Genomic DNA, 23,878 nt, shown 5'->3' with positions numbered 1-23,878 from the left:
TTAAACCAGAAACAGGTCCAGCAAATCAGAGCTGAGCTGCTTGTCAAAGCTGTAGTGCTTTGCTCAACAATTGGAGAAGAGGATGCTTTTAAGTAGTTTTTGCTGCCTTTAAATTACTTAAAATGTGATTTTTATGGTGTATTTTAGGCAAGGAGTGGATTGTCGATTGTTTCGTATTCACTAGATATCAGCATATTAAAAATGTTAATAGAAAAAAATTGAAATATTGGACAGTTTACAAGAGTGACACCACACATTTGACCTTATGAGTCTTAGATTAAAACTGGGGCCAATTAGCCTCAATGAAAAAGCAAGAGACTTCCACCTTCCAGAAAGTGCCTAATAAACTTAATCAACTGCAGCTTTCCTGAGCCGTCACTAAGAACAGGAAAAGCACATTAATGATGGCTCTGTGTCATTGAGGTGAGCCAGTTCCAGGGTTGGTATTGTACATCCCACCTCATTTAGACGCTGATTTGAGCAGAGCCATGGTTCATGTTAGCCGCTCCACCTGAGCTATGACAAGACAAAAGTCTGTCTGCTGTGAGAAAAGTCGAAACTTCTCCACACCGTGTTTGAACAGAGCAAATGCCGCAAATCAAACTCTTATTGAGCTGTTGATATTACTGTGACTAAACACATAAGTACTCATGAATAAATTTTAAAAAATACTCTTTAAAATGTGAATATTAACTTTAATGCTTTGGGAGATGGAGCAAAATATGTGATCTGAGTGCTATTGAGTGTCCTTGGACGGTTAGTGTTATCCACGAAAACGATAAATTATAGAGCATTGGCCTTGTGCTAACAGTTCATTGAGTATTGCTCACAGGATCTTGCTGCAGGTCTAGCTGAGGGGCATATTACGAAGTCAGTTCATCATAGCCAGGCTTGTTTTGTGCTAGCTGGCTCGACAGGACCTCAATCAGAGATAACAGGACAGAGGCTACCAATTTTCTTTTTTTTAAGTTATTTTTTGGGGGCTTTTCTTTGAGCCTTTATTATAGTTGTAAGTAGAGAGAGACAGTGGGGAGAAGAGAGTGGGGGAAGGACATGCAGCAAGTGGTCATGGGTGGGATTCAAAGCCATGGCTGCCGCATTGGGGACTATAGCCCCTGTTCATGAGTTGTCCACTCAACCAGTTGAGCTACTGGTGGGGCCCACCACTTTTCTTTGTTAGCCCAGGTTTTCTCATCAAGCTCCCATAAAAAGGGACATTTGACATGTCATTTAATCTCACCTGGTGAGATCCAGTTGCCACAATGATGTGTCAGTGCTGGAGAATGATCTGACTACACTTCATTATCATTCTGCTGTACGAGAGAAATAAAAGCTCTGGCTTTGTTTGTATTCCTTTAAATCCATTATGTTTGTTTTGAGCAGGACTAAACATCAGATGTGTCGGCCTACATGTCATTTCACTCTTCTTCTGAAGAAAATGTCAAACTATCCTCGGAGTCTCTACCTTCCAATTTAGTGGAAGCAACTGAGGAACAGAACAATTTAAAACCTGCTCAGCTCCATGTAATAATTCTGTTTCTGCAGTGAGGGAGGACGGTGTTTCAGAACCGCATTTCTAGAGCCCTTGTTTTTCACAGCGGTGCCACATATAGATTGTATGGCAGCTTAAATGCTCGGCTTATGGTTTTAAAGCTTTATTGCACACAAAATACTACCGTATATATAAATAATCACTAATATATGGTGCTCCCTTAGTTATCCAGACACTGTCACAAAAAAAAATAAATAAAGCAACCGTTCTAGAAATGTGGACCTAGAGCTGCAGCCCCCTTTACTGCAGAAACAAGCAGCTTGCCAATGTGTCTCTTGTTATGGGTTTGATGTATAGCTTTCCTGATAACCCTGTTGTATTAGTGTGAAGGTACCTGTTTAACTACTGCTCACACACTAAACCTGATCTACACACACTCAGCATTCAATTTGTTTAGCAACATTAGGAGCAGGAGTGCTGTTCTACTCTCCGCTGGGTTTTGAATAAGGTCCAGGGGTGAGGTTTTAGTTTCATTTTTGTTTTCTTTTCAGCAAGATGTTGAAGCTTTGAAAAGTCCTCTTCTGGTTTTATTTGTGTCTTTGATTTAACAGCACCCAAAAGCTCTTTTCATCTTGAACTTTGCTTCAGTCAGTTTTGTTTTACCAACTGCCTAAGCTCTTTTTTTTAAATATAAATGACATTATTTTACCATAAACACCTGGTTTAAAGTTGAATCCATTTCCCTTAGAAGCGAGGTTATAAAACCTTTCAATTTTTCAGTCACAGATATTGCCTATATTTTAAGCAGGGGATTAAATCTCTGTTTTTCCTTTCTTTTACACTGGATAATATTGCAATTAGTTTGGAATATGAAATGTTTGTCAATAACATGAAGGATGGCTTACAGCCAGCTCCTCAAAACTTACAAGGTTATTGAGCACTCTGTTAATATTCTCAAAATATCATCTCGTGTTTTCAAGTTTAATTCCACATTTTCAAGTTTTATTCAATATTCTTAACTTTCCTGCTTAAATATGCATCCAGTAGATGCTTCTAGGGCTGCAACTAATGATAATTTCCATAATCTGTTGAATATTTTTCTTCATTAGTTGTTTGGTTTATAATACACCAGAAAAATAGTGGAAAATGTCCATCAGTGGTTGATGTCCAGTTTATGTCACAGAGGAAAGCAACCAAAAGGTGTTCACATTTTAGAAACTTCTTTAAAAAGCTACTAAAGCCTACTGACTATCAGAATATTTGACAATCAGCATGTTACCTTTAATTAGTCAGTGCAACTCTGTCGCCTGTACGTAAAACTGCAAAGAGGTGTATTCTTCTTTTTTTTAAAGAATATAAAACTTCGGGGAGTGAAATTTTGAAGGGGAATTGTTTTCTTATATTTTTTTAAACTTTAAATATTTTCTTCCTTGTTGTCAGCTTGATGTCACATCCAAACTTTTCTGCAAATCCCTAGTGCCATATAAACAACTGTTCTCACTCTGTTCTCTTTTAGAAATGTTCACTGCTGCTGAAAAAGTACTTCCAAGAGCTTTACTTTGTTGTAAATACACATTAATGCCGTTGAACTAATGGAATTTGCTCAGGATGTGGCTTGATATTGACTTCAGAAGTTATAAATCTGCACAGTGTGGACTATCACACATTATTAGAGTCAGACTCAGTACATGGACTTGTCTGGCCTTACTGGCATTCTAAGCTTTTATGGTTGGTCCTCTGAATCAAAAATTACTATCTTCACCAGGACAATTTCCAGGCAAAATGAAGCCCCCCTGTACAGCTGAGAAATTGGATTGCAGCAGGAGCACGTGGGCCTGTTTCAGCTCGCTGCTGAATGTGCTGGTCGCTCCCAGTTTGCTGCGTAAACCAACGATTTCCTAGAGAGGCTTGTTTGAAATTATTCAAATTGTCAGTGAGGTCACTGGAGGGGAACTTCAGTCAGCAGATAAACTGCTCAGCCCCTCTCACCCCCCACCATATGCTTCAGCTGACGCATCCCTGACCCCCTGTGGGCAGATCTCTTTAAGCATGCTCAGCTGTATTTCTATGTACAGATCAATTTCGGCTGGAGTACTACAGTTTGTCTCTGCGATATCTGGAGAACACTGGAGCATCTGCTGTGTGTTTGCTGCCCAAGCACCCTGCCGTAGCATGTCTTATTTGGCAGACTTATCGAAGCACTTCTCATACAGTCTACGCTCACACGCATACATCACCAGCAGCACTGTATACCGATAAAGGACTCCTTCAAGTTCAAAGCACGTCCAAAACCACAAGCAACACTCTTCCCCCTAGGGTAGTGCCTCCGTTTGGTCCTTCTTCCTTCTTACAAATGTTGGAAATACTGTGCCAGTCTCTCAGAGGGAGCAGTTCCTTACAACAAAAGAACAGAGGGATGATTCTGAATGGCTTACGTGCCTAAACGAGCTTCTCATATAGTATTCATGTAATGCCTCTGCATGATGTCTGTATGAATCGGTTTTGAGAGAATTTCTTGCATACCGTGACTGCTTTGTTAATATTGCGCCGCATCAAAGAAACGTTTGCAGCCTCTGTGGTCTGTGCGTTTAGGATGCGCATGAAAATGAAACAGTTGAGGTCTGAAAGTTTTGCACAGGACACCCAAAAAAAGGCATTTTATTACTGTTTTCTGGTGGTTCTAGAGGAGTAAAAATCTCTAACAACTCAAACAGACCGTACTACATTTCTCTCTGCAAGACTTGCAGTCAGTGAGTCAGTTAATAAACGGCAAAGTGGGTTCATAAAAAGGTGGCAGCACTTGCCTAGAGGTTAGAGGAGCCGGCTGGTGAATGTTAGGTTGTACGCTTATATTCTCATACCAGCTGAAAGAAACAGGATGTTTGAGGGGGCAAAAATCTTCAGAAAATACTGCACAGATTCCCCCTGGGCAAAGCGCTCAACCCCAAATCTCTACTGTGAAACTACAAACTGGTCAACAGCCGAAGCACCAGAGAGAGCGGTCCCTTCAGAAAAGACGACAGTTTAATATTTGACCTGCACTTTATAGGCACAGGGTAGAGATTTGTGCTCATATAATCGCACATTTCATTTCACAAGTCTCATATTTCCAAACACAGGCCTCATAACTGTATGCTATTAACTGTGCGGGTTGTAAACCATTCATTAAAACAGAGATATATATCTGTTGTAAAGCTCCAGAATCTGATTTTTCTTTATTAATAGAAAGCTTTAAAACATTCCTCAGCTCATTTGTCCCAAAAATCTTCTTTGCACTCCCAGATGGTACAAATCAAAGCTGTTAATTACCGAACCGATAACAAGCCTGTGCCGGTAATTCATTCATGGTGTAGGATAAATGTGGGACCGTTAAGAGTGAATTTCCAGTTGTTTAGTGTTTTTTCCTGATATTAAAAGAGAGTAATTGTTTTTAAAGCTCTATGAATGAATTAAAGTTTACAGTAACATAATGGCATTGATTCATTACATTTCATGCAGAGGATTCAGTCTTTAAGAGTCTCATCATTAGGTATGCCAAGACAGTAACATAACATTTTATTTCTCCATTCTCAGTTGTCAGATGTCACTAAGAGAACGTCTGAAATCTTTTAAAATTATTCATAATTAGAATCATCGTTTATTAAACTTTTATCACTGCATTTTACATCTGAGAACTGTTTCGTGAGTCATGATTCAAAAATAAAAATTGATCATTTTCAGTCCCGTCACATGACCTTCATCAGTTACTAGAGTTTCCTCAGTCATCATGGAGACAGACAATCATCCATATTGATTTTCAGGCTTAATAGATGTTTCCTCCACAGCACTTACAGGACATGTTGTTCAGGCAGGACTTCTTTTATATGCCACGAATGACAAAAACAATGTCTGATATGGCTGAAAGCTCTAGCGAAAGCAAATAAGCGGATATCACGTTGGAATTGTTTTGCCAAACTGCTATTTCCGAGATCAATAATTAATTTAATGTGTAAAAATACATTGCTTTTGTAGTAATAAGCTAAAGCATTTCAAATATAGCTGGTGTTGTGCTACTTTGCAGCGCTGCTCCCTGTAGTTTATCACAGTGTTTTATCACTGTGCAGTAAAGCATAAGTACAGCTGCTTTGTTTTTTGGCAGCAACCAGGGAGCTACATTACCGCTGTTGTAGAATTTGGCTCTGCATGAACCGAGATCACTTGTCCACCAAACTTTCTGGCCCAGACGATCACATTTTTTTCTCCTTTGATGTTCTGTTGATGAACTTGGAGGTTTCTGTGCTTTTGTGCTGTTTTATCTGTTCTGACATTGTGGCTGTCGCTGCTCATGATAACTGCCCAGTCCTTCTGTTTATTGCAAGCTGTTGCAGCAGCTGGAAACATAAAACACATTACTTCCTGTGTGCCAGAGAATTTTTCCAAGAGGAAAACTACTATAAACAAGGTGCTTAGAACTGCAAATGTGAAAACTGTCATGAATGTGATATTCTTTGAATCACAATCCTGTTATATCAACAGGGAGCACAGAGTAAAACAATTTCCCTTTTCAGCAGGAACCTTTCCATGAACCCATGAAAGCTGTTAAATAGTCAAGATTTTTTTCCTGTGTAATGTGTGCAGGAATGTTTGATTGCCTGCAGTTGGAACTGACCCCTAGAAATGTTTATGTTCCCAAGGTAGTGCCTTGTGTTGGTTCGGGACCTAGCAGGTGGAGCTAGTAGGACTAAAGGTCAGAAGTAACCAAATACAAGACAAGTCTAGAGGCAGCTACAAGTTGCACACAGTGTTTATTCAGACATCAAGCAAACACTGTATGTCTGTGCAGGGAATTCACTTTGTTGTTGAAATGACAGCGCTGCAAATTAAATTAAGCTATTAATTCACACATTGTTTCAAAAGCAGATAAAACATGTAGAGAAATACGTTTTCACTTTGCAACTAGAATCTTCTCATTTCTTCTGTATATCTAATTTGTTTCAACAGTCTTGAGATGCTCAGAAAAACTAACTTTTTCTGTAGAAATGTTTAGTCCTTGAGCTACTCCATGTTCTCTTTTGAACCTGAAGTCCTGAAATTATTTGGTCATAATTTCAGTACGGAATGAAAACACAGCTAATTTTTTTTTTTTTTTTATTGATTTCAAATTCTGACGTGACATCTCATCTGTGCAGCCTTGTCTCAGAAGAATGCGTCGACATGAGCAGCCTTGTCATCTATCCAGAAATTAGGTGGTTAGATGCCACCTTCTGACAAAACCATCATTGTGTAATCACCGGCCATTCATCTAAAATGACATGGTGACAGATGTTTTGGTGAGAGGATGTACGCCGTCTTTTTGCAGTGAGAGCGCTTCCTCTGCAGATTCCCAGCTGTGCTGGCAGCTGTATGTGCTGACAGCGAACACGGTTTCTGCTTTGTGTGCAGCCTCTAATTTTCCTGTGATTTCCATATTTGCATCCAATATATTTAGCTGATGTTTCTACACAGACCAGCTCACATGCGACCTTTGGTTGTGCTGCAGTAGTCTCACAATTTTTACCTGACTCTGGCTGGAACAGTGAAAAATAGGTGTAATCAGTTCAGTTTGATTTGCTTCAGAACTTCATGGTAGATTAACCAACGTACCTCTAACAGCAGATTACTGTTCTAATGTGTAAAATGCCAATGGACTTCATTAATTTTACCTTGGGTTGTGTTATTCACAGCACAACAATGAGCAGAAGTAGTGACTATAATACCTAAAAGTGTGAAAACCAAAGCAACTGGACTTGCTTGAGTGTCTTAAAGGTATTTCACCCCTCATCCAAAGGTTTCTTCAGTTCTAACTGACTGGTGGGCAGTCGCAGGCCTTTAACCTCTTGTAGGTTAGTTTTACTTAGATATACCACGACCTGGATGACGGTGAACCCTCACAGACTTGGTGGCCACAGTTTAACACAAGAGTAGAAAAGAGTAAGTTTCTTTCTCTCTTTTCATCTGAGGGCTGATTTGTTTGCGGAGCTTAAAATGAGCCAGTATAGTTGAGGCAAATCTAGAAAAAGCTGAAGCCCAAACCTGGCATGGCCTCCATCATTTACCAATTTTGTTAAGACAGTGTTCAAAAATGAGGAATTTATCTCCCACTATCCCCAGGATGATATTAAAATGTCCAGCTATGCTAATAGTACAATTCATTACGCTCAATTAATGCACTAATTTGTATATGTTCCACCTCAGCGTTATAGTTTTCTTATGATGTGTGGGTGTTAGGATCAGCTCTGGGAGGCAGTAAGGAATTTCACCAATTTGAAGAAAATATGTTTTTCCACATTAATATGCAAATGCATTCACTTATGTGTCCAAAAATCTAATCATTCATCTAATAATCTGTAGGAGTATGAAGCATGACAGACGGACGGCAGCATGATTATGCAGCATGTGTTGGCAGGAGGTCAAAACACCCTGATGAGGAGGAAGTGTAACATCGTCCTAAAAGTGCAGAGTGAAGAAGTGGGAGTCCTTGAAGTGAGATGGGTCATCTGTGCTGCATCAAATAATTAACAACACCTACTGGAACTTTACATAAAGCTTTTATTTTCAAGCATTTGACTTGTATACTTTAGTCAGTGCTGGGTCTGGTAGGAACTTGTTTGCTTTCATTTGAAACAGGTTCAGTATTTTTATTCGTACGTTGTATCTTCCCCATACATCCACATGTATTTTACACAGTCTAAGATGTGTAGACGATACTAAAACCATTTTCCTATAAGGATCATCTGTCCTTTCTTGACTAATACTATACATCCTGCAAGGAGCTGTTGAACAAGCAGAATTAACTGACATGGGAGACGAGAGCAGAAAACAAAACCCTGCCTTAGTTCTGGCAGTCAGAAACAGTGGTTAACTCCCACTAATACGGTTAAGCAACATGGATCTTTTCACTGATGCAGACTTCTCTCTGGATTTGTTTGTGATCGTGGGAGACAACAGCGATAACTGACTGATGTAAACACTATTCTCTGGCTTATGAAGGCATTAGAAAGTGTTCTCACCTTTAACTATCCGTGCGATCGTCTTCTGTGAATGCAACAATGAACTTTATTTCATTTTTACACACAATCCCACCTGGAAGCTATCCATTACAATCACAGTCTTCCGTGGGCCACTGAGCAGCACCAAACAAATAACTGGCAGTTATACTCATTCAAGCACATCGTAAAGCTGCTGTGTCACTGAAAATAAATATATTTCATGAATAAACTTTAAAAACAACTTGCTAAATACCTAAAAAAATCAGTCATCACAGTAAACCTTTTTATTTTTGTCAAACTTACACTATATGGTAATACGATTGAAATTTAAACATTATTTTGCCTCTTATGCCTATTATGTTTTAGCATTTAACAGTAGAACCACAAAGACAAACAAAACAACCACAAAAAGACACAAAACAACCACAAAGACACACAAAACAACCAAAAAACACACAAAACAACCACAAAGACACACAAAATAACCACAAAGATGCACAAAACAACCACAGACACACAAAATAATCACAAAGACACACAAAATAACCACAAATAGACACAAAACAACCACAAAGACAAACAAAACAACCACAAAAAGACACAAAACAACCACAAAGACACACAAAACACACAAAATAACCACAAAGACACAAAACAACCACAAAGAGACACAAAACAACCACAAACGCACACAAAATAACAAGATTGTCAGATACTGTCAGTAATAAACAAATATGATTTAACAAATGAGGTCAAAATTGGAAAGCTTCCAGAAATAGTAAAAGATAAATGTAAAAGGGATTAGGTTAGCGACTTGCTGCCTCCTTATTACCCATCACTGAGGTGCACTTAGCTTCCATTTGCTCCAGTTGGGCTGCTCAGCAAGAAGTCGATAAAACTGTGCTTGTTCAGGGCAGCTCTCAGGTGTGACTGTGTGTTATGAAGCATGCCGTTGATTTCATGCTCAATGAACTTAGCTTTAAAAAGTTTACTACAAGGCTCTGATAAATTATCAAATTGGAAAACAGTGTTTACCTATTGTGTGCCTTGCTGCTTGAAATTTCAGATAACTTGAATCAAGATTGGGACAGTGGGGTAGCAAAGGTGGAAAAGCTCTGACCACTAAGTATTTATGAGCAACAATTAAAATGAACATCTGAAATGCCCCAAACTACTACTAAGTGGACCTTTAGCTGAGACTTTTCAGCTGTCAAACTACACTGACTTGTAAAAATCCGAATCAATAGCTCGACTAATTAGCGGTGTGCTAAGTTTATTGTCTAATAATTATCATGCTTGAAAAGATATTGCTCAAAGTCGCTACAGAACATTTTAGCGTCTTTCTTTTGGACTTACTCTCCACAACTTTCCTCTTTTGGCTCAGTTTCACTGTTGTAATCAGTGTTGTTTCCAGCAGCAGCAGGTGACTGTTCCCAACAAACTCAGCATCTACTCCCTCCTCAGCACCAAACAGCAGACGGACAAAGATAGTAACTAGCTGTAGAACACAGTGGAACATTTATCTGTGCAGCTATTTGTGTGGGAGGTGGTGGAGACCAAAACTGAGCGAAAAGGAAAGGCATTAAAAGGCATTAAATTATTCCCTTTATTTATGATGATTTATTAAATACAAATTGACATATTTAGCAAAATGGATTTGACTTATCTTTCAAATTTGATGACAAATGGTTGAAACATGATTGTTGTTTTTTATCTGTTAGTTGTAGTCAGCTGTTGTTGTTTGTAGTGCAAATCTTCCTCTGAGGAAGTTGTCCGCTTGCGGAGCTACTGCTGGGGAAGCTCCACAGTAAAGTAGGACAGAAAATGTGGTAGAGAGCTGATGGGAAAGGAAGTACTTTGCCCTGGGGTGCCTTTCTGAGAGTACTCAGGGAGAGCAGATCTCCAATAAGGCATGAAAGTCGTGAGTTGGACTCACGTCAGGCTTCTCTCCTGCGTAAGAACTTTGATCTTTGACAGATTGTGACTTTTGGTCTTTGGTGTGTGTGAGGGTTAACTGATCTAAAAGTAAGTGCGAGTTTTTGTGGGATTTAGAAGCCGCTACTCTCTACTCATTTCTGTGCATGTTTGGATGTGTGAGCAGGATTTCTAATGTTGAGGGTTCTGTGTGTTAGATACATCCCAGGTGATGTGATGAGAACAGCCTGAGGGGTGAGTGTGGAAACAAAGAAGGAGTTAGAAGGATGTGTGGTCTAAAATAGACATATTCAAAGGAGAGAGACTTTGTTCTAAGATTTAATTGCTAGTATGTACATAATGTTTGGTTGAGTAGCCAGATCTGAAACATGATTGCAATGCCTATCCAACTTTGTGTCATGAAAGTTTGTTTTATATAGCTTTAGCTGAAGTTGAATAAAAACAATCTGAATTTTCTCAACATGGGATGAAATTCCTACAGCTTTAGTTGCTGAAATACTGGTACAGGTTATTGTACGATGCTGTTTTGTGATCAGGTGATAGAATTTTACTCCACATGGCCACAGAGTGACTCTTTCGAGGAATCTTACAAAACCCTCCTGTACGATTTAATAGAGTTATTTGTTTGGAGTGTGTCTGTGGTTGGTGTGCCATTGGAGTGTAAATGTAAACAAAATAAAATAAATTTCGACTCGCTCCACTGTCTGAGTAGGAGACGCTTCCCAGAGTGAGGAGCAGAATCCCTTGGTGCCTCCACCACTAAAACATCTCCTACAGGAGGTTGAAGAATGAATGAAAATGTTCACGTTTCCAGCTAAGTCGGTCTCGTTTCCAGATGCTGATGTTAGATTAGTTTGTGTGTTGACTTGGCAGCAGGACAAAAAGTTAATTGTAAATGAGGAAAAAGGATTCATCTTTTCCGCTACACATTTATTGCTCACAGAAGAGTTTGGCAAATCCACAGTATGCTACTCATAAATATGAGGTTGGCCAGAATATAGATGCTGCTCCGTTGTTATTGGGTCCGCATTTCGATTTCCAGCTGTATATTTATTAACTTTATCTGCTTTCTATCTGCATTGTAATTGCTTTTATCAGCAGGTACTTTGATTTAACTATTGTACACACTGTACTATGAGTATTCATTTTGGAGTCTTTATTAGCCTTGTGGCCAACTCGAATACATTTATATTTATTTCAGTGTTGATTATTGAACATCGTCCCTTTTCAATAACATAGATAGATAGATAGATAGATAGATAGATAGATAGATAGATAGATAGATAGATAGATAGATAGATAGATAGATAGATAGATAGATAGATAGATAGATAGATAGATAGATCATAAGCTTAAAAACATCATAAAAACATATAAGCAAGCTAGCTAGCTAAAAGCAGATTATTGCACAGGTAATGAGAGAAGGAATTTCAATGTTCCATCAAAATATCAATGAGATTTGATGGATTTTTCAATAGAGGCAATAGAGAGTTGCCTTGACTGTATATAATAATGGATGAGCCATATAAGCCATAGGTTCTGAAATTAGTGTAGGGCTCCAGATGTTGGTCATGCTTGATGCTGTCTATGTTCCAGATAATCCAAAAATGAAGTTGAGTGAGAGTGGAGCTGTCTGGGCCGTGGGTTGTACTGTCACTCAAAACATCCTGAGCTATGCATGTCTTTCAACCTTAATACAATATAAATGGGTGAGTTATGTCAAATTTTACCTCCTGCACACATGCTGTGAATGGGGAAATTAGCTATAGACACCAAAACCATTTTTTGTAACGGCCTGTTAATATGTTTTTTTCTGCTGTAAAGTTGGCCATTTTAACATGGGGGTCTATAGGGATTGACTCTCTGTAGTCAGCCTCAAGTGGCCATGTAAGGAACTGCAGCTGCTTGTTGGTTGCAGCTTGGGTGCCAATAACTTTACTATTAGCCTGTTTGACCTTGGGGTGCACCATCATAACGCTTCGTTGAGGTAAAAAAAAAAAAAAACGAAATCAAATTGAACTCTTGGTCTTTTTGATTCCACTTGATTCAATTTTGGATGAATAGATTAAGGTGTTTGAAAGCACAATCTGGTAAGAAAGATAAGAAAAAGCATGACATGGACAGAAATCCATGTGCGTCTTCGTGCCCAATAAGCAAAAGAAGTGTGTTTGTTTTTAATAACACAGAGTTCTTTCTAATATGTATTTACTTTTAAGTAATTAAGTCTGTTAGTCATTTCAATATATTCAACTTAGAAATATATTTTTTTGGACAAATGTGGAATAAATCAAGTATTAGTTAATGTTTCTTGTACAAATGTATGTAATTATTTTGAGCTGCATTTAATTTTTTTTTAATGACGCCATTCGGTAGTTTTAGAGGTTTTTTCTGTCCATCCGTTTCAGTTGATTTAAATATTGTGGTTATCATATGAATTAATGATCACAGGAGGGAATATTTCAAGAGCTTCTGCAGTTTTTTTTCAGAACCCTTTAGGATACCACTGCTCCAATATCTCCGACTCATTAGACAGGCTGATGGCTCCAAATGCCAAGTGGATAACAGCAGTGCATCCCTGTGCCACCAGATGACGGATAAAGAAGGCGATAGGCCCCTGTGTAAATTTGTTGGCTGCATGTTGTGATGACATAATTCATTATCCCCCATCCATTTTATAAGGCTGTTATCTATTTCATTCAGATATTATCCATACGCATAAAATGTGATAACACCGAGCTTTGAACTGACGCTGGCGTATTGTGCCTCCCCACTAAATCCCCTGAGCACCACGGTTACATTTTACCACTGAAGGAGAGACGTCACAGATGCTTCTGTGCTTACCGAGCAGTGTGTGTGTGATTGGATAATGCCTATATAGAGCTCTGTCTCCTCTATATTTATGCCTACACGGCTGTCAATTATCTGTTCTCACACCCAAACCACTAATTAACTTTTGACACTCTCAGTCTACCACGATTAGGGGCACACAAACAGAACCCATTTTGCTTTTTTAAGGGGGGGGTATTCAGTGAACGTGGGAATATATGAGCCAGTAAGGATGGAAATAGAGGAGGAGAAAGAGTTATTTTTCTGCCCTGGTAGCGACTGCAGAGCCTGGGAGCTAAATCACTTTCAAAGTTAATCTGCTATAAATCCTGGCAGGCAGTCCAAATCTGGGCAGAGAAACTTTTGAAATCAAACGTGGAATTTCAATGATCCTTGCACTCAGAAAGTAGGTGCTTTGCTGGAATTCAACGACAACAGCGGAAACAAAACAAGCTGGGTATTTCCCTTCTCGGGAAACATCAGCATCTCATTTAAGTCTGACTTGAGTCTTGCACTGAACGTGGTGTATGAAAGGATTTCTGTTGGAATCACAGTGATATAAGGCAGGTACATAGGAGAAAGGATTTAGAGGAGACTAAACATACAGAGAGTGGTGAGGGTAACCAGAGTTCAGCCAGCCAATCACTCCAACATTAATGAGCCTCTGATGTCTTTCTAACTTTGCAGCTTGCTTTGTTCTCAGCAGGATTGTAGATGTTTGGCGTTGTGAACTTTGCGAACGGGATGTGTAATATTTCTGTCTAGACAAAGGTGAAAACATTTTTAGAGAGAAGATATGTTTTGCATGCTAAATAGACCAGATTCATCCCCTCTCGTCCCCTGTGCAAAATCGCTGGACGTGAATGATTTAAGGATTTTACTGAGCTAATTAATTACTTTGTTAAAATTATGACATTGGTTTGACTGTCAGGAGAGAACCTTCAGTCTGCATCCTTGCACTAGTGTGGCTCTGGCAGACGCTTGAATTTATTGTTCACACGAGAGTCGATCTTCTCAACTCTAGGCAAGAAATAAATAAGCAAACTAAAAACATCCCCCAAATGTCAAAACTATTCCCTCAAAATGCTCATATGGATTTTAAAAAATTAACATCTGTGACTTCATAACAACTTTACCTGCTGAGGAAGACGATAAAGTTTTTGTTCTTGAGAATTAGAGTCAGAATGAAAGTTAGCGTGATCAGAAACGCACTTGAAGTTTTTAAAGGTTCATTCCGATTAGAAAATGAGTGTAAACTAGAGTAGCTTTATCTCATAGCAGGAGTATTCTCGGCTTTGTAAAGAGGCTCGAGGTTTTCTCACAGTGTATCGTGTGTCTTTGATCCACCCAAGCAGTCTGAGAAATGCCAGATAGCACACTGTGACCATTTCCATGCTGCCAGCTTGTACTGTATGAAAATTTGAACTAATTCATCCCTGGAGTGTGTGTGCACAGTGTGTGTGTCATCACAGCTCTGAAAAACTAGCCAATGAGAAAATAAAGTGATTCTAATACATCTTTTGTCATGCACGGGATTTCCGTCGACTTCAGCATCCGAGAATTATAAACAGCCGACTGTGCACTTTCACCTTTACCTTCAAATTCATCCAAAAAAAAATGACATTATTACCAATTAAGAGCATGAGTGAGCACCGCAAAATACTTCCAAGAGAACCTTCATGTGCACCGACTCCAGAGTGCACCTGTAAGTTCTGTGTGACAAACGTGTGACAGAAACTTGGACGTTATATGGTTCACATTACAATCATTTATGATCGCAGGAGTCTCTCCATACGAGGCAGACGCGGGAAAGACCTTGACTTTTCTATTATAGGCTTTTAATTTATGGACCATCTCAGAAGTGGAGACGTACAGACTGTCGCTACAACACTGCAGAGAAAAGCCTGGCAAAGGCACACGGCTCTGCCATTGTTAACAATCATTACATAATCACCCTGATCTGATCAACTGCACTGTGCCCGGAACAATGCCGTCACACTTGGCCACGGCAGCGGTGAACAGTGAACTGCGACCTGCCATATCATTAAAATGCAACGCATGGTCAGACCACCCTGACACCCGCCTCCCAAAGTGTCATACGCTTCCAACAAACAGCAACAACAGCATTATTATCTTAGAGACAGTCTGTTATGTCTCCTACCTGCTTCTGGCTGATGCCTCCAACACCCAGACCCACTCAAACATATTTCACATCGCCTCAAACCACATTGGCCATCATCGTGCTCAACAGAAGCCCATACCGCTAATGTTTGTGCTTCTACTCTGGTCTAACCAGCTGCCAAGGAGCAGTGTCAATATTTCACCCGGCTACAGCTTTAAAAGAAGCCACAAAAGCCTTGTTCAGCTGCACTGTATGAAATGGGTGATGACAATAACAATTTAACAATCCACTTGGAGTTCAATCAAGACATGGATTGGAGGAGGTCATGCTTCAGAAATCTAGAGCTGTTTGAGACAGAGGCTCATACTGTTATCTGACACCTGAGCCGTGAAGCAAAGAAAAAGAAATATGATCCGGTGGAAATGTTACCAGTTTGATGTCACTGTACACAGACTGCACATTCCTGCGCATGACAGCAAGTTGTGCTAATAATCTAAATTGCATAGTAAGTGTTCCCATCCATAACTGCCACATGTTAAAAAAATAGACCACATTGATAAAAAGAGGTTTTCCATTTGTGTACATCTTTTCAAGCAACAGTGAAGTCCTATAAAAGGAAAATGCAATGTGCACAATAGAGGGGGAGAAAAAATGTTTTTCACATCATCAAACACACCTCTGCTTGCCAGGAGAAAAGAGTGTCAGGAGGTAGTGTCTCCTAAACGTGGCAGCAGAATAACATATCTCAGTGTGTGTGGGTCTACTGCACAATAAAGATTCCACGTATTGAAGAGTACAACAACAAAGACAGACACAGAGACGTACAGATGGGAGTTGGCAGCAGTTAAAGCTCAGCTCGGAGTGGGAAGAAGGGAGATGAAAAAGGGGAAAGCAATGTTACAAGTGTCATTTTTGAGGTGGGTTGTGCTATTGAGGGATGAAACATGAAAGCAAACACTTGGCGTATCATAAGACATTTGAAATTTAGATTTTCATTGGGTTACCTTTTATTTTCAGTGTACTCAAAGAGCTTAATGTTGTTTTTTTAAGACCGTTTCAATGTTAAGTGTATATATACAGTAGATTTCTTATTTTATGTGTAACTCCTGTTGTGGAAAATGGCCTCAGTGTGATGGCCAGAAAGGTGGACAGCAGCATTTCATACCATGACCAACCAAGCAAAATACTTGGAGAGATTTCAAGGTGTAAACACTCTACAAACAACACTGGGACCATTATACAAGCGCTTTACTCTCTAAATTGCTCCAGTGGAGTCACCGTGGCTGTAATGGGCAACTCTCAGGTGTGAATAGAACTGTGACTAAAACCAGGCATCACTTCGTAAGAGCTGAGAAAGTACTCAGGATAAAATTCACAGTCAGCACCGGTGGGTTCCCTCAACAAAAACAGAATTCAAATTGAAAAAATTGTTGCATATTTGGAGGCTTATTTTCTGCTTATTTTCTTGTCAAGTATGAAATGAGAGGATTGATGCCACGACTAAGTCTGTATGATAAATATTGTGTTGAGGCTGCAGCAGCTGGTCCTTTTAAAAAGTTCAAAACTACGTCTGTTAGCAACTCTATAGCTCACAAATGAACATTGTACAACCACAGCCATGTAAAAAATTAAAAGCAAAACCACTTTTTGATACTGGTAATGTACAGTTTGTGGTTCCTAGAGTTTTGTTGTCACTATTTGTTTGCCAGGCCAACAGTAAAGATGCTGCACTGAAGACAAAATGTTGCTTGTTAAATTACATCTCAAACCACAAATGACAAACAAACGAGATACAACCTGATAATTAGCGAGCTTTAAAGGTGTCGACAGAAACTTTGGACAATGCGTGGCTAGCTGTTTCTTTCTTCTATCAGTCTTTTCTGCTAAATTAACCAGCCCTGGGTTCATACAGAGGCTATTTCTTCTACTTGCAAAAGAAGATGTAGCTTGAGCGGTTTGGTTTTGTTTGTCCGAGTCTCAAGATGTTCATCTTTGAAATTACTTTCACTTCACAATACAAAAGAGGGGAATTGAAGTCACTCTGTAAAGCTCACAGAGCTGAAGAGTTAAAATCAACAGCGATGTGTCTTTGAAGGAACAAATCCTGCACTTTAGACGAACCTTCCACAAAAGAGATAGTCCCTATTAAGGCTTTTACTACTGCAAACAAAATTTTTTTTATGTTCATTTTAATGCGATGGAGGCACAAATTAGACTCGTTTTTTATATCACTCAACTATTTCACTATAAGAATCCATTACCACACATGCAACACTATACTCCCAGTGGGACATCTCTCTGTTACCTTGAAGAGAAATGACAATTTATATATCTATATAATGTTCGACAACCATCAGTGTAGGATTCATTTAAACACTGGTGTGGATAAATTAAGTGGAGTGTCTGGGGACCTCCCCCAGGGCATTTTGAGTGTCAAACACTTCATTTCCTGCATTCTGGTTGAATTTTTATGCACCAATTAGTGCCTTTCTTTCCTCAAACTATGGTGAAAAAGTCTTTATTTATGTAAAAGGAGCTGGGGACAACTCAATAAATAACAGAATATAATACAGTAAGGCTCTCAGGCATCCCATATTGTGCTCAAGTATGTATTCTTCTGTACATCAGCTTTTCTCATTCAATATTATCTCTGCTTTTTCAGCACACATATAGGCGTAATTTACTCTGGGGTCCTCTTTTGTGTGTTTTGTTTGGGGAAGTAACCTCTTTAAATGTGCATGTGGCGTCAGTGAGGAATTTCCATTAACACATAAATTTGTGGACTTCAAAAAGGAATGCGTGTTTCAGCAACATTTCTGTTCACTTCCAAAACCTACTGCCCATTTAGAACTTATCCCAGTCTTGATAGGTGTTTTGGGATGTTTTTTAGGAATCACATGCATTACAAGCCCTCAGTATTTATAGACATACAGCTGTGCAGTGTTTATCTCATTGTGTTGGCTTGCAAATCCATGTAAATTTGGTCTAATTTATGTCTGTCGTCCAATTGTTAGTCAATGCTGTCATGCTAAGTAATGTGTTAATTTGAAAATCTATTTTAACAAAACTTCTGTACTGCAATAATATAGCATCTTGTCAATATGTAGTTCAGTTGGGGCATACAGGGATAGCTCAGACACATACATAATGGGTTTTGGAAGTGTATTCTTTAAATGGAAGCTGTCAGGGTTGTAGTTCATCCACTACATTTGTTCAGTGTCCCTGTTGCAAAACGTAGCTGCTATAATAGGCAGCAGAGTGGTCATAAGAGGTCAGTACTGAATATTAGTGATGGAACAGAAAAACCTTTTGATCCTTGGCATCGAGAAGTGTGCCGCAGCCTTTGTGGTTGCATCTGTACAGAAATCCACACGAGTAATATGGAGAGAATATACTTTTTCAAATGAGTTTGCTCTCTAAAACAGACCATAAAGACATCTCAGAGGGTAATTGGTAAAGATTTCTGAGCCCGCTGTGATGTCAGGACACCTGAGATCACTGTGATGACTCTGAAATGCTGCTATTTTCAGCGGCAGGGCAATTTCCACCTCCCCACAACATGCGGCTTTACTGTCATATCATCCAAATCTGCCCCCCACGACCTGCTGCCGTTACTCGGGTACCCACACCCTTGAGTGTTTCTCTTCTCAAATCCGAAATGCTTTGATCGGTTTCCTAGCATTTTTTTCCCTTTCCCTTCCTTCCAGTGAAAAGCATTATTGACTCAAAAGTATTTGCCTCCCCGTGGTGCTGAAAGAAAGCCATTGTAATAAAAAGCAGAGCAGATCCATTAACGCCATACTTGCTCAGCTGGCAAATACCTCCTACCTGTTGTTAAATGGCTTAATTGGATTTTAAAAAAAAAACAAACTAATAACTGGAAAGACTTTTTCTATTCTTGGTATACAGGAGCAAAATGTTTGTGGAGGTTTTCTGAACACTGCTGCTTGGCTTTGTCTGCCTTTTCGTGGGTTTGAAACTGACTGTGAACTGAGAATGGTATCATTCCAGAGTCAATGTGAAAATGAACAGTCATATATCAGTACTTCTACCAAGGCTCTTATTTGTTAAAACTAGCACGTTTATCAAGAATGTCCCCTTTGCTCTGTACAATATATATTCAATATATAGCTCATATCAACTATATGTTACTTAGTCCCTAGTTCGTATTCAAGTGGAGAATCAATTAGTGAGTGCTGCCTTGAAAACCAGATCCACAGATCTATCTAATGCACCATTGGAAATAGAATCTATCGTGTGGTTTCAAAGGGCTTTGAAAGATAAAGTGAATGCATTGCAGGAATAAAGGGATTGAAGTTGGATCGTAGAGGCCTACAGATGGCTGATCGTTCAAACTGCATGCTTTCTGTAGCGTTCAAACTTCCTTCTCAACAGGAATTTTAATTACTCTTTCAATTAGTTAAGAAATGTGCTGGGTCTGCTAGTGTCTGTGAGCCTCATGAGTTACAAGGAATCCCAAAATTGTGCAAGAAGTAAAATACACAGTCCGCTAAACACTTCAAGTATGCATCAGAACACGTTCTTTCACTTGGCCCTTTTATCTTTTTTGCAATTTTGCCACACTGTAAAAGCAGCACTGAAAATGTGTGAAAATGTGAAAAGCATTGTCAACTAATGCTTTGGGTTGAAAGAAATAGTAGTCAATGCACAGTTACACCACTATTCTACATTATAATATATAATCATTAATCATGATGCATACATTTTTAATGGTTTTACTTCAAAGTAAATCTAACCAATGCTATTTTCCTCCCTGATACTCCAGAAAAGTAGGCTATATCGTATTTGCATTATAGTAATGAGGAGAATGGAGCTACAGTCCACTACAGGTATTATCATGTGGCTGGTATTTATTATTAGGTAGTATATCTATTTTATTATATTTGTTGGAACTTGCTGATTCAGTTCTATAGGTGTTATATTTCTAGAAATAAAGATTTAGCTACTGTATCCCACAACATCAACCTCGTGTCAAAGGGTTTAAGATGCAAATCTAAGGCGTATATCGATAACAGAATTTAATCTGGTTTTGTGGTCCCTTTAACTCCATCTGCTGCACCGTCGGGGAGATTAAAAGCCAAATAGTAACAATCATAACGACACAAATGACCCCAAGTTTCTTTCCCAAACCAGCAAACAACGCAGTTAATGGCCATGGCCAGCCTACAACATACAGCCAAATGAGTCAGGGCGCAAAGCTGAGGATGAAAAACAAAAGTATAATCCCTCTGCTGCTAACGGTGTCACTCAAGGATTAGTGTGCCAAGGAAAAAAATAACACACTAAGTACTACGCGGATAAATTAAAAGCTCTGGGCAATGTGGCGTGCCTCCAATCGTTTCAAAATAAAACACTGATTGTGTTACAGTGGGGAGCGTTTGCGCCTCAGTGTGAGCGACCTGACAGAATAACTGTAATCTCAACTTCAGATGTGCTGATATCAGTTGATGTGAGCCTCCGGGAACCTGGCGCCCGCTAAATTGAAATGGTAAAAGCTTAAGGCAGTAGATTAGGAGATATTCTCCGAGGACAGTGACCTGCTGGATTATTGGGAAAAGAGTTGTGGCGCCGAACCCACGATAACATTCGGTGTCTGATAGCGCAGGGGGTGGAAAAAAGAAAAGAAAACGGGGGGGTGGGCACTTCTCTGCTCGAATTGGGGGGGGGGTTAACATTTACTCCACAAACAGCAAACAAAACACACACCAGGATGCCTACCTGTGTGTCCAAATGTAAACCATCCAGGTGGACAATCCAAACAGGAGGAGTCGATTGAAGAAACACTTCTCAACAAAGTGTAATTAATGATAATCTCCGGTCAGATCCACGGCGGGTGTAGAGTATTTCCCGATGTGGGGGGGAGAAAAAGAAAGAGAGAGATAGACAGAGAGATCTGTCCTCGGGAGAAGTTTGCACCTACAAGCAGCCGAACGGGGAGGTTGTTAATCCGTTTCCCAGAATAACGCAGAGCAGAGTTCAGCACCACGGACACAGTGGACAGCTCCGACCGCGCAGCGATCTCACCTCGGCCGCTCTCGGGTCTCGTGTGCGCCACCGAGGTAGGAGCCACCAGCCCCAACCTCACCTACTGGCTCAGTCCCGACCGGATTTACATACAATCACAGATGGGGGAGGAGGGAGGACAGGACAGGAGAGGAGAGGAGAGGAAGGGGGAGCCAATCAGAAATATCCCGTATAGTAAGGCAGCGCAGGCAACAACAAAAAAACGGGACAGACTGACAGACGAGCCACGGTCCCAGCGTGCCAAAGCGAAACTGTCCTTGACTAAGACGGGAGGAAAAGGGAAGCGAGAGAGAGGGGGAGAGAGAAAGAGAGGGAGGGAGTTGGGTTTCTTTATGGCTACCCTGCTCTCTCTCTCACACACACACACACACACATACACACACACACACACACGCACACACACACACACACACACACACACACACACACACACGCACACTCACACACACCAACTCGTGCGTACTCCAGTGATGGAGTGGTGAATAAAAAGGTGTTGCATCCTCCATTTATTCAGCCCTACATCCTCACATCTTACTGATACTGTATGACCTCCAGCTGATTTTAACGGAGGGAGCATGATTGCATATTTTCGGAGAGAAAGATTTATTCCTTTTCTTTTCTGACATACCTCACTGGTCACTGTATGGAAGGAAAAGCAGCCCCAGGTAAGAAAAGGAATCAGTTGTGTAAGCACCATTTTTAGAGGACATAATTCATTATTATTATTATTATTGGTTAGTGGAGGACAGTGGCTTTCCTTAAGTATTGCACTTAAGTGTATGTTCAAGGTACACACACTTTCCTTGAATATTTTCATTTTATGCTTCTATGTCCTTCAACTCCATTACACTTCACTACTGGAAATGGAGATCTTTTAGTAAATTACTTTTTTTTAACATCTTAAACATATACAGTATATATTCACTTCATAAAATATTATGTACTGGTGAGATTCAACTAAGCAACTGTTAATTTAAGTTGTGAAAATCTGCTCCACCTCTGTCATGTACAGCACTGAAACGCTGCTCGCTCTCCATTCATCAACAACTATAATAATAATAATAATTCCACATAATGAGCACTTTTGCATTTTGCTGATGTTATTTCTGTACTTAAAGGTAAACAAAAAATAATGTACTTCCTCTACTACCTAAAATTTCCCTCTGAGTAGTCATTAAACTTGCTATTATTGTTATTACTATTATTATATATTATTATAGCAGTAGTTAGTAGATGCACACAAATGTCTGGCTTTCATGACCTTTTAGTTACAATTTAAATCCAGCAATCCAGAATTGTACTATTAAGTTTTACAAAAAGGATTTTTTTTCACAGCACATAATTATAATTAAATGTTATATTACAATTTCTATTATTACTCATGCATTTCCATGTAAGCAGCATGTTGATGTCATATCTGATGAATGCTTAGCTGTACAATTGGATATTTTAACCTAGATATGTTATCATATCCTACAGCTTTTCAATGAATAATTATCATCTATAATGTAAATAAGTACAGCAGCAAGATAAATGTAGTGGAGTGAAAATTACAATACCTCCCTCTGGAAGGTAGTAAATCAGAAAGCTCCTAAATATTGCAGTATGAGTGTGTTGATTGTGCTGTGTGACATCCTCCTTGTGCTTTAAATGCTGGCTAAATGTAACTCATTTTCATGTAACGTTACATTACAAAACACAGAACCTTCTTATAAACAAAATCAGCTGGAAAAATTGCACCATTTGCCTAAAACAACACAAGTGTTTTATAATCATCCAAACAGCAGAAGCGTGGAGTGATAAATTACATTTACCTCAAAATAGAGCCCATAAATCATCATATAATGAGCAATAGAACATAAAATGGACTTTAGTCCTACGCATTGCAAACGAAACCTTTCCTCTATGTGGCAAGACCATTAAATCCCATCATGGCTGCTGAGACTGTAATTGAACAAACAGCAATTGAGCACACAGAGCTCTTTGACTATGACTTGTAGTAGTGTTTCCCTTACATCCATACTCTGTGAGGCATGAACATGTGCCACATTTATTTGTATTTGTCTTATATGCAAATGCAGTTTTTTATGTATTTTACCATTATTTATTCATGCATGTATTCCTGTTTGGTCTATTGTTTAACCTACTTTCTATTTATTTCAAATTTCTCTTTTTCTATTTACACTTCAAGACATCACAGTCTTATATTATGCACCATCCTGCATACTGCTCTTGGTATATTATAATTCTATTATGCCACTACACTATTTATATATGTACTTCTGTTCTTTTTTTTATAGTAGATCGACTTTTCTTGCTGCACCGTAACTCATTGTGCAAGATGTTCGATGTGCAGTATCCCCCTGCAAAAGAACGGCTGTAAGTACTAATTTATGCCATTTTTATAGATACTGTAATTTTCTCACTTGCAGGCAAGTATAACACAACAGC

The 23,878-nt window shown here is 39.3% G+C and overlaps 1 protein-coding gene across 2 annotated transcripts in view; it reads right to left on the bottom strand.

Annotated features, from left to right (window-relative positions):
* fstl5 (follistatin-like 5) overlaps positions 1–21,681 on the bottom strand; it is a 183,542-nt gene extending 161,861 nt beyond the window's left edge. The window contains exon 1 of one of the 2 annotated variants that reach the window (XM_035947209.2): positions 21,122–21,681. In XM_035947209.2, the coding sequence (XP_035803102.2) occupies positions 21,122–21,144 (23 nt within the window). In that variant the 5' untranslated portion in view covers positions 21,145–21,681. The remainder of the gene's footprint in view (positions 1–21,121) is intronic. The other variant, XM_023269221.3, reaches the window with a different exon arrangement.
* Between the last annotated feature and the right edge of the window lie 2,197 nt (positions 21,682–23,878).

The sequence above is a fragment of the Amphiprion ocellaris genome, chromosome 13 (assembly GCF_022539595.1).
Source record: "Amphiprion ocellaris isolate individual 3 ecotype Okinawa chromosome 13, ASM2253959v1, whole genome shotgun sequence".
In the NCBI taxonomy this organism is placed as follows: Eukaryota; Metazoa; Chordata; class Actinopteri; family Pomacentridae; genus Amphiprion; species Amphiprion ocellaris.
The sequence above is the reverse complement of the archived record's forward strand: the minus strand, read 5'-3'. Positions and strand labels throughout refer to the sequence as shown.